Genomic DNA, 14,284 nt, shown 5'->3' with positions numbered 1-14,284 from the left:
ATCTTTTCCCATAGTTATCCCCGGATGATGTTACTCAGCTGAGCCAATCTGACTTATAAGGACTTTGGAGTAGGTAGAGTCTTTTCCGTTGGCTTGCTTTGTTCAGTAGATATCGGTGATATCGCTAACCTTACTGGGGTACACTAGCTGCCACACGCTTCCTGAAGAATTGAATCCAACTCCGTCAGATCACACAGCATGACGCTCTCAGAATCAGGTTTCCACGTTAGCCTTGTTCAGGACGCCAGGAGAGCTGTATCGTCAGAAAGGCCAGTGATTGAGGATACCATCACTACCATGAATGGTAATCACTGTGTAAGTGCAGACAATGATGGCAAAGCAGGTACGTATATCCTGATTTCACTGTAATCCCAACCGCTAAAACGAGGCCATGAATGTTTCTCCCCAAGGCCCCGATGGGCACATAAAAATATCGCGAGAAGCTAGAATAGCCGCCAGCATACGAAGCATCTTGGAGGACATGGGAGAAGATCCCAATCGAGAGGGCCTTCTCAAAACCCCTGAACGGTATGCTAAGGCCATGTTCTTCTTCACCAAAGGGTATGGGGAGAGTGCATACGACATCGGAAAAGATGCCATCTTCCATATAGACCATAATGAGATGGTCCTGGTCCGCGGTATTGAAGTGTTCAGTATGTGTGAGCATCAACTGATTCCATTTGTAGGCAAGGTATGCACTTTCCCCTGTTTTTCGATATATTTAGTGGGCCATTACTATCTGACAAGACGATATAGGTTCACATTGCATACATCCCCAATGGCCGCGTATTGGGGCTGTCTAAGTTGGCTCGAATTGCCGAGATCTACGCGCGCAGACTGCAAGTCCAAGAGCGTCTCACGAAGCAGATCGCTCAGACCATTGAGGACCTTCTACGGCCCCCAGGGGTCGCTGTCGTGATAGAGTCAGTCCATATGTGTATGGTTATGAGAGGTGTTCAGAAGAGCAGTGCTATGACTACGACGAGTTGCAGAACAGGCATATTCAAGGCAAGCAGGGCAGCGGAAGAGGAGTTTCAGTTCCTCTTGCAGCTGAAGCAGAATTGGTAGACCTATCTTCTTACGGAAGACGCTGTCCTTTAAGCTTGCTCACCACTTTTAGAGCACCTTGTTAGTTTGATTCGTTTCTTTTTCTCAATCTTTTACTGGTTCGAAATTCATCGTAGAATACTGTGCGCACACCCCCAACTCTTGAACCATTTTAAACTGCTTTCAGTGAGAGCCCTAAACTACGCGGAACCAACTTGTATTACTTTTTAATCACCCGCTGCAACTGCTCTAAAGCACTAGTCTCTTACACCTCATCCTTAATCTTCCTGTCAGGCTCCCCTTCTGCTCTTCACGGGGGTAGCCTGGGACGATCATTAGAGGGTGGATATTAATATCGGAAGAACATAAAATAAACGGCAATACACTTGAATAGTTTGGGTTAAAATCTGAGCTCGCAGTTGCCATCTTGGCCATACTGAACTTTGGAGACGGAAGATAAGACGGTCCTGAGGAACATCTCTCGAACCGCAGCACCGTGTGTCCAAAGGCCTTAGCGCACGCAAGTTTTGATATAAATTGACCATTTTTATTTGCTGTTCCTTTGGAGTAGTACTCATGTCGAAGGTAATATGAATAGTGTTAGAGATATTGAGGTGTTAGATATAATGCATCTCATCCCTTTCCTTTGCTTATATATTTTCGGCACGCAATGGTACTTGATAGCGGAGAAGCACACTATTCAGGACTGACTTGTATTATTTACAAGAATATTCGCATATAACGTGCTATAACTATGTAATACGCAGACTTTGCAGATTTTTGATTGTTACTTTCAGATATATACTGGATCAAGAGACTGACTCAGTGGTGCCGAGATATGTCGACCTTATCTTCAGGACGAAACAAATACATATCTAGCAAGCTAATCCTTCCCGGGCATTGTAGAATCATCACTAAACCGCAAACTACATATATCCGAATAATCTAATCCATACAAACCCACCACTCTCACTACACTACCAGCACAGTATCACCCCCAAACCTGCACAATGACATATCTCATCTGCACCTCAGGCATAAACTACATATTAAACCAACTAACCTACGTCAATCCCCAACCTCTAGTGACCCAATCATACCCCAACTCAAGTACAGAGCAAACCATCAACCAAGCAGCCACGCGAAAACCAAAAAAAAAAAAAAAAAAAAAAACCAAACTAACCGCACCACGAGGCGTGCATAACCGAGGAATTCAGTCTTCAACCTCCCTTCCCGCCGCCTGCATACCTCCAGTCCATGTTTCAGCTGGGGTCGGAACAAGCCGACTGCCCTGCCGTTGCAAAAGGGATAAAAGGTCTGCCTCCCTTGCGTAGGAGATTCCACGAAACGTGCATGGTTCTGGGCGTGGATACACAGGAGGCACCAATTTTTAGTTCTTACGTACATGGTATTAAAAACGGCGATGAGTTCGCAGAGGGGAAGTTGTTGTCCTGGCTCTTCGCGTAGATCGGGGGACTAATTCTTGCTAGCATGATTTTGAGCAGCTAGCCGAGGGACCATTGAGATCACGATCAACATTCCTGCATGGTTGGATCGGGTCTGGCAGGACCTAGGGTAATACGGGACAGTAAGACGAATACCATCATTGATATTTACGGTAATTGCTTATTCCCCGCTAGACGAGAGGGGAAGGAATACTGAATACCTGGAATACGAAAGACTTGTGATAGATCACATCTGCCAACTTCGCATAGTAAACTCTCTTGCCGCTATCCGAGTGCAACGGTCGACTAGAACCGGTGGGGACTAGCGAGTGTCACTAAAGAGCTTTTAGCTTCTGATCTATCCTGTGTCATGTAGATAGATGCGTTGGTTGTTCCCGTTGCGTCGAGCCTTTTGTCTTTTGGGTTAAGCTACTGCCATGGTGTCGTGCTAGGATGAGTTAATTAGGGCAGATTCTATTGATGAGTGAGGCTACACTGTGCTACGCGAGCTATCGAGTTTTGTAGAATCCGGCTTGCGAGAGACGGTTTGTCTGCCAATTAGGGCATACCGGTGCTTCCATAAAAGCAATAGTGATGGGATTGATGGCGAGGGCTGTAAGCTTAGCAATTTCTGCGGACGGAGTACTACTGAAGATTCCTCGAAACAGCTTGTCCTCTTAGTAGCACGAAGTAAGGCATAGATAGGTGGACGTAAGGGCGTCATTGTCAGGCCTTCGGGAGAGAGCCGAAATGCTATACCAGCGAAATTGGCCTCAACTGGAAGGTCCTGCTAGACTCGTGTTGAGGATTTCCGCCCCATTCCTAACAAAAGCTTCAGATAATCTGCAGGCCTTTGGATAATCTAACGTACCCGCATATTTCCAGCACTCCTTCCATGCTGCAGCTGAAGCTTGCCGCGTGTCCGAGACATGGCAAAGTATAGTACCGAGGGCGAAGGAATCTTCCTACGGAGATAATTATATGCTTATCGCGATAAGGGGTTGCCTTCTTTTTAGCATTAGATGCCTTCAATGTTGCTGCGAGCAATGTTGCACCCTTACTGGTTGCCCAGGGGTCGGATGATAGTTCATCTTATGGTATACCTTCTGGGTCGGTGTTTCCTATCTCGCATGAACGTAGTCTTCCACCGGTGAGGTAGGTCGAGTTGATATCTGGACCCTACATGCTGAAGTATATCTGCAGACAGTCAATTGGAAACCAACGACAGTCACTAGACAAGTGTCAGCGGTATAGACTCGAGAATGCCAGCCCCAGAAACGCCGATCATCCTGACGACAGGACAAGGAACGGGAGACGACAAAACTCCTGTCTCCTTATTCCTTCCTTGGGCAGTCAACCTATAGTAGGTCTGTGGTCTCTCCTTTTGTCGGCTCTATCTAAAGGGAGCTTTTCAGAGGCGCCAATCACTTCCCGAATTCAGCAATGATGGTCTGGCCTTCTTCCATGATTTTGCCGATGGCTTAGGAGGTGGCTTAAACAAGTCCACTTGTACAGAGTACAAATTCGAGCTTCTCTATACCCCCAAAGTTAAACTACATGTTCAGCGAATATAGAACATTGAATTGCGACAACGTAGTCGTGTCGCAGATCACAACGCGCCGAGTCCTGTGTAGGTTGCATTTGCACCATATTAAAGGGTGAAGCACAGTGATTTTTCCTGCGATCTCTGGTGATGACACAGAACCCAGGTAGGAAGTCGATCTTGTAGCACACCACAACCCCTTCTCGAGGTACTCGAATTAGTGGATGATGTCATCACCTGACCGGGATTATTCGCTAGACGCGATAGGAAAGAGCTGATCGCAAGTATTGGCATGAGATATTAATATCCCGAAATATTCACTTGGAGAGTTCCATGTATGCAGGCGTAAGGGAGCGTACGTAAGGGGTGGCATCCTCTCGTTGAATATGGTTGTATACCCCGACGGAAACACCCGTTGTGGAGTATCGTCATGAGGCATTCCGCGGAGTATCTTTGCCGAAGGGGGTGTTGATAAGAGGTGATACAACGAGGAGTACCTTTAAAATGAAGGTTAGCTTCGCAAGTAGTCTAGTGGCAGTGTGATACAGTGATGGATGGACTATTGATTGGACATGAATCACTAATCCCCTCTCAGTCAACACAGACCAAGGTCAGAGAGTTGGGATTCCATTCGTCCCAGCAATCATAATAATGGTGATATGTGTGGGGTATGTACGGAGTACGCCGTACACAGTATCGATGTGTGGACATGTTTTCCAAAAAAAAAAAAAAAAAAAAAAAAAAAAAAAAAAAAAAAAAAAAAAAAAAAAAAAAAAAAAAAAAAAAGAAAAAAAGAAAAAAAGAAAAAAGAAAAAAGAAAAAGAAAAAGCACGATTTGTCAATCCCAGGAGGCGTCATTGTTGGCGCAGTCAGCAGCCAGGAGAAGAAGATCCCATGCGGGTAGACCCGACAATCTGGTCATGCATGGCGCAGAGTATGCAAAGTTTCAAGGCGTTCTTCGGCTCTGCGCAACTTCCCCAATACCGAAGGCGGAATGCCACATGACAGCGGTCAGCGGATTGGGAGTCTGTTTAAGGTTACACTTATCTGGACTGTTTCTGGTAAGAAAGTAAATATGGATGGATTTGACATGAAGGAGTAACCAGGTCTCTTTGATGCTTTTATCATCTGTCAAAGACTGTCAAAGAAGCTACCATTGAAAATCTCAGTTCAGAGAATTCAACCTGATTCAGGTTCTCCCTGGGAGAGATCGCCACCATGATTCATAATCATCCGACCACGTCTTCGGGTAATAATACTGAATGTTATGGGTTTTCATTTCGATTAGCATGTCTTATGAAAGCCTGGTATGGACATGGATGACACTTCCCTGTTCCCTCTTCAGGACCGTTGTCCGAGAAGACAGGGGTAAGACCATGGTTCTCTCTACAGTGGGGCTTGGCAACCTGGGGGTATTTTAATCTCGCCTGTGGATTTATTCGGTGCTGTCGTCTCACCTCTTCAGTCCTAGCCCTCGATCCTCGTCCATTAGGTGACGAACTGGCCCTGGCAAGAGGAGGCTATCGAGTCAGTCGATCCCAACGTGAGCTTCTTTGCTCTAGACAATTCGAGGAGATTTCTCGCCCCCAAAAGAGCTCATAGCTGGGGGGAGCTGTCCAAGTTGGTATGTAAAAAAATAAATAAAGATGGACGGACGGATGATCCGAACAGAACCAAAAATCACGATGGCTGGAATGGGGCATCCCCATTCGGCGCGGACCGCCCGAGTGGGTTTCTTGCAAAAGTTTCCCAGTGTTCAACACTTGGGATTCTCTTGGCTTTTCCCGCCTTACCCGTTTTTACCCTAGAAGCATTTCCGTAGTGGGAATGGCTGGCGTCAAGACCACGTCTTCAAGTGGACGGGAGTATTACTATGCAGAGACTCATTGATAACCCCGTAATTACACCAGGATAGGAATAATTCTTCATTTTATGTGCTTTATTGTGTAAGGCCAAAGTACGATGCGTTGTTGATTCTCTCGCAACGGACCAGTTGATTTCGATATCCGGACTTGCACGCACCGTCATGCGTCGAGGCTGGAGTACAGACTGGGTCTGGAAGAAGTCCAACTGCCACCGTCATACTGTTTGTGCTCCGTACCGGGAATTGCTTTGGTGTAACCAAATCCCGATCGGGACCGTTTCGGGTAAGGATTGTCTCTGACTCGAACTTTGATTTCGTTCGGTTCAATGATCTATTGACTGACCGCTAGATTGTCCCTTGGACTCGACCTGGTGCTCCTTTGTGATGGAAAAGTCTTTATTGCTTCTTTGCGAGCTAGATCGGGTCCAGTCCTTTGTTCCAACCCATGAGGATTACCGGATCGGTGTTTCTCTTCACACCAGGGGGATCGATCACTTATCCACTCTGCTGCAGCTATGAGCTCCTACTAGTTTACCTGATCGCTTTTACCAGCTTGCAAGGAAGTTACTCGTAGGTATCCGTAATTCATCGACGATTTCATCAGAGGTATAGGTTTGGAGACGGGAATACCAACGCGATGCGCTGGTATTCCCTCATGTCGCCCGAGTCCAATCGACAACTGTCAGGCCATGCAAGGCAGGCAAAGAGGAAAAAGAGAGACGTCAAATTCGAGGTCAAAGAATGTGGTTCCACGACGGTGGCACACGTTTTGATTCGCAACGGATGAAGCGGGCTCGGCGCAGAAATGTAATCTGCAGGATGGGGGGAACTTGGGAAAAGGAGAAGACAAAGAAGGGGTGAGCTCGGGCCAGCTTACTACACAGGAGTTGGCCTTTAAACTCATCCTCATTCCCAGGCTTCTGGGGCGGGCGGTCGATCCGTTGGACTGGGTACCGTGTAATACTTGCGACCGGGAACATCCATACTCTTACATACATACATAAAACTCCTCCAACGTATGTAAGAGGCTCCGTCCACCGGAGAATAAATTATGCCTTACGCTGTACAGCGTCACACAGCGTTAAATAAGGTTGCCTTTTCCTCCCCATTTTCTCGAAGCTGAACCCGACCGGAACGGGTATATGGGACAATAACCAAGGGTCCATGTATTGAGTACTGTACCTACAGTGTACTGTTATACAACCATTGCTCATAGGAAAATTCCCCTCCCCGGATAATGACTCGGGAGGATCTCGCTCCGGATAGTTACTGACTCTGCAAGATGCAGCTCTCGATCTGTTGTTCTGATTGCATGGCACTATCAGATTTTCAAATCCCGACGAGCCAAAAAAGATCGCTAAATATAGGACGTATCAGCCTCCTCTGGACTGGTGTATGATCAGTCGTCCTTAAACGATCCATGATGGAGGCACTGTCTACCGTGACAGCGTTCCCTGCTTTCTTCAATTGGTTCTTCGAGGGGTATTCACAAACAACTAACTTCAGCCATACAATCCCTCCTGAGATTAGGCTCCCCGCTTGGTCGATGTTCCGGCCATTCAGGGCGATGTGTTCATTGACTGAATGGACGCCAGCGATACCTCTCTAAGACTAGGCTGGGTGAAATTAACTTCCTTTGTGTGTAATTCCTGTACTACTCTTACCCTGGTCTCTGGAATCACGGACCTCGAAGCCCCCCGTCGGTTGCTCAGTGGGTCCTTGTTCTCCACCCTTGAACTGCCTGTTCAGGTGTTTTTTTTTTTTATTTTTATTTTTATTTTTTTATTTTTTTCTTATTACTGTTTTCCCGGGATGTCTTTTGAGACGGATTTTCTCACAGCTTATTTGTTATGCAGCCAATGTCTAAACTCCACTGAACCCACGGCCAAGCCAACCGGAGTTTCCATGACCCAGCGACCGTAACCGCCTGCCTTTAACCTGATTTCCCACTGGATCGGCCATTCTTCCTTTTGTCCCCTCCTTCTGTGACACCATCCTCCCCCCCCATTTTAGTGCCATCCGTGCTGACCCAATACCCACCATATCGGCTCAGTCGTGCAGAGTTAGTGCCATCCTACATACCAGTTTTATGAGAAAGTACGGAGTACTGTACATAGTACATACACCATGTATCTACGGGGTTATCCCGATTTCCCGTCGTCAGAACGGATAAACATCTCCTCTTGATCCTGATGCCCCCAGTCGAGAAGACAGCGTAAATCTAGAACGAACGAGTACTTGAAACGCAGAAATGCGACTCGTAGACCCATGGTACTGGGATATTAGAAATATATGGGGCCGTCAACCCGATCACCATGTTGTTGGAACCGCATGATGGAAACCGTCACCGTCGGTAATCTTACAGTACCACGGCGCTGGAGACCAGACGGTTAGAGTGTTATAGTTAGTTGCGATAGTGTGTGTGTACCTGCCGATTCCCAGGCTGACTGGTCCTTTTGACTTTCCCGTCCTCGCTCTCTCTCTCGCTCGCTCCACCCCTCTCCATTCATTATTCTTCGCCCCCCGTATCACCAACTTGACTTTTGTCACTCCTCTTCCATACCTTCTTTCCTCATCCCAGACGGGTCAATCGCTGGATTGTCTGTTGACCTGCTTCGGCGCAGCAGACCCAGCTTAAAAAATTTTTATTTTTTTTAATTCTATTAGTCTTCCTCCCTTCCCCTTTTAGTCGACATTGGTGATTCTCTCGTTCTTCATCGCGCAGGCTACTTGGACACTACCCTAGCTCTCTGTCTGGATTTTTCTTGGCCGACTGGTCGGTGTCACGGCTTGCAATCGTGGAGTCACGCCCGAAGTAATCAACAGACTAGAAGAAAACCAGATTTACACACGGCAAAACGAGGATAGATTACTTGCTTGACGCAAGCACTTTTTTAATAGCGGTGATTTGTTTGGTTGGACCGTGAGATTGCCAAGTAAGTCCTAACCTACATGGCTGCCCGGTCATTCTTGGATTTCGACCATGAAATTGTGCTCAATTACGGTGGCCGTCGAGTCTGGTGGTGCTAATCCTGGCAGTTTATTCGCACCAAAGTCAAGATGGCGACACGAGCTCCTTTGGCGCCTCCGCCGAACGAGACGGAATCCTCCGTCAGCCGGATCACTCGAGAAGGCAAGAAGCTCACATACAAACTCAGTGTCATGCAGCAACCGGAGCGTGCGCGAGCCTGCGGTGCAGGTGCGAAGTGTATGCAACCCAACTAGCAATAGGGACCCGGACAGTGAATCAAGCTGATGGTTCTGACTTCATATAGCGTCCGCGGACCGTCGTCCAGTCGATCCTCCACCGGTCGTCGAACTTCGAGTATACGAGTCCGATCCCAACGATGACCTGAACAAGACCGATATCACCTTCGCATACAACGCCAATTTCTTCCTGTTCGCTACTTTAGAAACCGCTCGGCCCATGGCCCAAGGCCGTTTTGCTCCGAACCCGACATGCCCAGTATTGACTGGTGTGCCCGTAGCCGGCGTGGCTTACTTGGACCGCCCATCTCAGGCCGGTTACTTCATCTTCCCAGATCTTTCCGTGCGCCACGAGGGTGTATATCGATTGAACTTCCATCTCTACGAGGAAACCAAGGACAGCAAGGATGCGAACGAGAATGCTCCGATCCAGTCTTCCATGCCCAACGCAATGCCATCGAAACCAATGGCGCCGAAATCATTCCTGGATTTCCGTCTCGAGGTCGTTTCTGTTCCGTTCACCGTCTTTAGCGCCAAGAAGTTCCCTGGATTGACCACGAGTACCTCCTTGAGTCGGGTTATTGCAGAGCAGGGTTGTCGTGTGCGGATTCGACGTGATGTCCGCATGAGACGTCGGGGCGAGAAGCGCACGGATGACTACGACTACGACGAGGAGAGGGTCTACCGATCTTCTGACCGATTCTCTACCCCGGATACGCATGGGTACGCAGGCACTCCAGTTGAACGGCCTAGATCGACCAGTATCAGTACTGTGGATCCCTCGTTCCCCTACGGGGCTGATGCTCAGCGCCGGTCCTCTGGCGCGACCGAGTATGGTTTCCAGGGTGTCCAGCCGTACCAACGACCAATTCCGCCAGCTCCCGCTCCCGCACCAGCCGCGGCTTCTACGCCCGCTCCTCCCGCTCCTCCCGCGGCACCATCCCATACTACTGGATATCAGTCGCACCTCTCCTTTGGCTCAACTCAAACTCAATATTCAGCTCCCCAACTGCCTCCAACTCCCCAGTCCGCGTCTACGTTGTCAGCCCCGTTCTCTCCCCATCCATCATATTCTCATGCTCGGAATGCCTCGACGAGCGCCGAATATGACACGACCAGTTACCCCTATCCGTCGTCACGGATGTCCACGGAGCGGTCCAGCTATCCCAAGAGTGGGTTGCCTCCGCTCCGTCTGGAACCGCCTAAGCCACTAAATATGCCATCCGGCGAGCCACGCTCGTCTGATCCGAACGCATATCATTCCATGGCTCAATCGGCGGCACCCCGGTCTCAGACACCGTCATCGAGTCTGGTGCCTTCCCTTCCGCCCCTCAAGGCCTTATCAGGAGAGTACCCCAACAATCTCTCTCAACCATCCAGCAGTATCTCTCAGAGCCCCAGTCACGACATCGGCGCGGGCAAGAAGTTCTTGTGGGATACGGGTGCCAGCTTGTCCAAGCGGTCATACGAAGATTCGTTTGGCCATGATGACCGTCCCCTCTACAACGGCATGCGCCCTGATACGGATGGGTATCCTCGCAGGCTGTCGGATGCCGGTCGGAACTTCTACACCGATACGCGCGATGAAATGGCGTACAAACGAGCCAACGGGAGAATGGCCACGAAGATTTCTCCTGCACTCCCATAAAAACCAGTTGATTTGTGCTTTACTCCCGCTCATATAGGACGGCGTCTTGGCGAACGGTCGCCGATTGATTTCTTTAACGTAATCTGCCCCTTTTTTCTCACGTTCTCTGGTGTGGCGGGCTTCAGGTGGATACTTTTAACGAACCAGACTTTTGATGTTTATACCACCGTTCTTTTTTTCTTTTTCTTTTCTCAATCTTTGCCATTATTGTATATGATGCTCTGCATGTGGTTTCCAAGATATTCCCCGGATTGTTCTTGTCTTCGTTTTATATACGACAGCTTTCATGTTTATTATCCGATGTGTTTCCAGGCATGCTAAAGAGCCTGGGGCCTCTCCCTTCCCGCGAATAGAAGCGAGTGAGCAATCAAAAACGTATCATTTTTTCGCAAAGTTTGGTGATACATTTGCGCAACGTGGATGCATTGATCCGAGACAATCCCGGGGCCTTAGACATGCGACATGCCTGATTCCACTCCTTCGACCATTTCCTTGTTTACCCATGACCATGCTCCATCCATTGGCATGCCATCAATGACGTAGGCGACAGATCAGATCGACGACCTTCATTCTATATCAGAAATATATTGGATTTATTTAACCTGTATATGACATGACTATCACCCAATGATGTATCGATATATATGTTCTGTAGGGCATGTAGTGTCTTTCTCAATTCAGAAGCCATACGGAGTAGAAAGAGCATGTACCCAGAGTAAATATTAACATTCCTCGCACATGTCATTGTCATTCCACAAGAAATATCGAAGGGGAGGAACATTCCAGGAAGAGACACCGCAAATGAGCCGACATAGCTCAGGAAGTAAAACAAGTCGATCCTGCATAACCATGTACATTCTCACTCATCCTCTTTATACACTTGGGCATAGCAGTACCTCTTATCATCGACGAATGCTTTACATGGTTATAGCTAATACAATGGATTTCTTACTTCGTATAAGCTTTCAACCCCTGGGCTATAACGCCCACTTGTTAAGATATTATATCTGCCAGTTTTAATCGGTTCCACTTTCTTTGTTGGTTTGATAGCTATCTTCTTTATTGGGGCATAGTTACTAGTTCTCTGTGTTACTATAGTGGTGTCTTTCATGGCCATTGTATATCCTTTCACGGGCTACTTCAAAGAAAGGTGCGGACAAGGGGTTTATTATGTGTGGATCCATTCTATGTTTATTTCTTTTCTGGGTAGAATGAGATACAGGGTTTTCTAATTTAGTAGTATGCATTTGGTATAAAATACGGTCCATCGTCAAAGGAAATGTGTCTGCCTCCAAAGATGTGATACAAGAGTCTTGAGATGGAGACTAGGAATGCGCAGCCTTTTATGGAACTGCGATAACTTCCCGACTCCCTTTTCATCGCTATCAATGAGACTGCAACTTACTCAGAGATTACAACTATCTGGCCTCTGGCCTACGCGAGTTTTATATCAGGCCTGCCATCACTACCACCCGCCGAGGGTGCGGGTGCCAGTCTTAGAGGAGTAAAACCTAGTAAAGAAGGGATAGAATTCTCTGACTGTTACATATGCCCTTCGACAGGAACTGTTCGTCCAGAGCTGTTGACATCCCTTACAACAAGCACTTCCACGAGCTAAGAGACAGATGAAGTCCTGTATGCCATGAGCCACAGAACAGATAGCCAACAATAGGGGCTGTGTCGTAACTGGAGCAGTATGCAGCGAACATCAAATTAACCATTGATTTCCTTTGGGTACCCCTTCAATACAGATCCCCTTGGTCGATTTGTTATTGTTTCCCACCTGATGTAGAAATAGGGCCAACCCCATCACACAGAAGACTATGCATTGCATCACCTTAATTTATTAGACTCGAAAGAGAATTGCAAGACAAAATTCGTCCCTAGGAAAAGTAGCTGATTGAGTTTGAGCAGGAGCGATGGCAGAGCGGTCTATGTTTCGATTGTGGAGAGTCTGGTCACATCAAAGGTGTTCCCAATAGTCTTACGCTGGTCTGTACCAGGAATTGTCATCTTGCAGTCGATTCGGGGGATGTTGCTTTCTATGGACAAGGATCAGCACACCGAAAACTCAGCCTTGCGCCAGGTGGGAGGCGGGCCCAGACGGGGTCCCTAGATTCTGAAGTCGAACAAGTCTGGGGGTAGTACTATTCTCATCCTTATACTAAGTCCATGTTCAGTTAGAGCAATTTCCAATTGGTCTAATATCCTTCCTATATCTAAACCCTTAGGTCTACAAAAGAAAGTACTATAACTCAATGCTCCTCTGCATTACAACAGATATGCCTCTTGGTTGATGACTTCGGCGAGCTGTACAATATAGAGCCTGGATATTATGTGTTGCTAGCAGAATGAGGTCAAATTTTATAGAAGTAGCTTCGAGTGATTGAAAGTCAATACTTGAGGATATGATATATCTGATTCGAAAAACTAAGAAATTGATCATCCAGAGAATTTATCTTCCTCTAAGATCCTTAGCAAATGGCAAGCAAAGGACTCACCACTCTCCACAAATACAGGACGACACGAGGAGGATGAAAGTTCCACAGTCCTTGTGAAAGATATTTTAATCACATATCTTCATAGCATGTATAAGGTCTACATCCTACACTGCCAGCTGGAGATGCTTGAAAAGGCAGCACAAGAGCATTCCAGTATCATCCCCATCTGCTGCAATGTGACATCCAAGCGCAACCTGCAGGTCTTCGCTTGCGTGTATTTAGAGTCGCGGTGCGATCCGAAAGCCGGCCGCAGTCTTGACATTAATACGTAATGAAAACCCACCTCCACATCTGACATGCATAATTTCGAACCCCTTCTCTCTCTCTCGACATTTACCTATTTCCCTGGTAGCCACATAATCAGAAGATAGAGAGCTGCGGATATCCATGGATATTGAGGATGTTGCCGCAGTCTACTGATTCTCCGTGGTCGAGACTACCGCTGCACACGCACGGTCCGTACCGTGACCTACTAGTATCTTCGAAGGTTCCCTCTGGGGGAGGCTAGCTGCCAATCAGGTCTTTAGGAAGGGAGTAGTGTCACGCCTCTATCCTAATAGCTATGTAGTACGCGTGCTGGCAGACTTGGTAGTCCTCGGGTCGTGCCTTTCTAGTGGCAGAGGTGAGGTGCCAAAGTACGCGGGGGTCTTGCACCCCACCTTATGAGTTCCTGACCAAACATCAATATGCATGGTATTTTACGCATAATCGGATGTCTTACGACGATATGGATGGGATGCTATGCTATTCTGTCACCAGAGCTATCTAATAATCAAAACCAAAATCGGACCTCCCTTTGTAAGCAGACAGCGACAAAGCTCTAGCAACCTATTCATCATATCAGCCTTGCGAGACAGGCAGAATCGCAACTTGAGCGGGTACAATATTCTTACGATACGTATATGTGGTGGAAATGTATTTGACAGGAAGCTTAATGCCCTGATCTTTGCCTGGACAGTTTAGCCGACAGGTCCAGAACTCTTCGGCAGTAGTATCCATCTGCATGATTCTCCACTCTCTAGCGTCCAT

General features: G+C 47.5%; 4 protein-coding genes across 4 annotated transcripts; all 4 read left to right on the top strand.

Moving 5' to 3' along the window:
• Window positions 1-391: 391 nt before the first annotated feature.
• BDV37DRAFT_278904 (GTP cyclohydrolase I) lies at window positions 392-1,068 on the top strand (the record flags this gene model as incomplete). Its single annotated transcript, XM_032086192.1, has 2 exons — window positions 392-691; window positions 757-1,068. 2 exons carry the CDS (start codon window positions 392-394, stop codon window positions 1,066-1,068), a joined length of 612 nt encoding a protein of 203 aa, XP_031945736.1.
• Window positions 1,069-3,129: 2,061 nt separating this feature from the next.
• Window positions 3,130-4,761, top strand: BDV37DRAFT_238610 (uncharacterized protein). The gene is made up of 2 exons (XM_032080861.1): window positions 3,130-3,314; window positions 3,364-4,761. Exon 2 carries the CDS (start codon window positions 3,676-3,678, stop codon window positions 3,937-3,939), a length of 264 nt encoding a protein of 87 aa, XP_031945735.1. The 5' UTR covers window positions 3,130-3,314; window positions 3,364-3,675; the 3' UTR covers window positions 3,940-4,761.
• An 867-nt stretch (window positions 4,762-5,628) lies between these two features.
• On the top strand, window positions 5,629-5,871 carry BDV37DRAFT_238609 (uncharacterized protein). The gene has a single exon (XM_032080860.1). It carries the CDS (start codon window positions 5,682-5,684, stop codon window positions 5,841-5,843), a length of 162 nt encoding a protein of 53 aa, XP_031945734.1. The 5' UTR covers window positions 5,629-5,681; the 3' UTR covers window positions 5,844-5,871.
• A 2,482-nt stretch (window positions 5,872-8,353) lies between these two features.
• On the top strand, window positions 8,354-11,329 carry veA (sexual development activator VeA). Its single transcript, XM_032080859.1, has 3 exons — window positions 8,354-8,835; window positions 8,939-9,107; window positions 9,175-11,329. The coding sequence occupies exons 2-3, from the start codon at window positions 8,960-8,962 to the stop codon at window positions 10,752-10,754; spliced, it is 1,728 nt and encodes a 575-aa protein (XP_031945733.1). The 5' UTR covers window positions 8,354-8,835; window positions 8,939-8,959; the 3' UTR covers window positions 10,755-11,329.
• The last annotated feature ends 2,955 nt before the right edge of the window (window positions 11,330-14,284 follow it).

The sequence above is a fragment of the Aspergillus pseudonomiae genome (genome assembly GCF_009193645.1).
Source record: "Aspergillus pseudonomiae strain CBS 119388 unplaced genomic scaffold BDV37scaffold_6, whole genome shotgun sequence".
Taxonomy (NCBI): domain Eukaryota; kingdom Fungi; phylum Ascomycota; class Eurotiomycetes; order Eurotiales; family Aspergillaceae; genus Aspergillus; species Aspergillus pseudonomiae.
The sequence above is the reverse complement of the archived record's forward strand: the minus strand, read 5'-3'. Positions and strand labels throughout refer to the sequence as shown.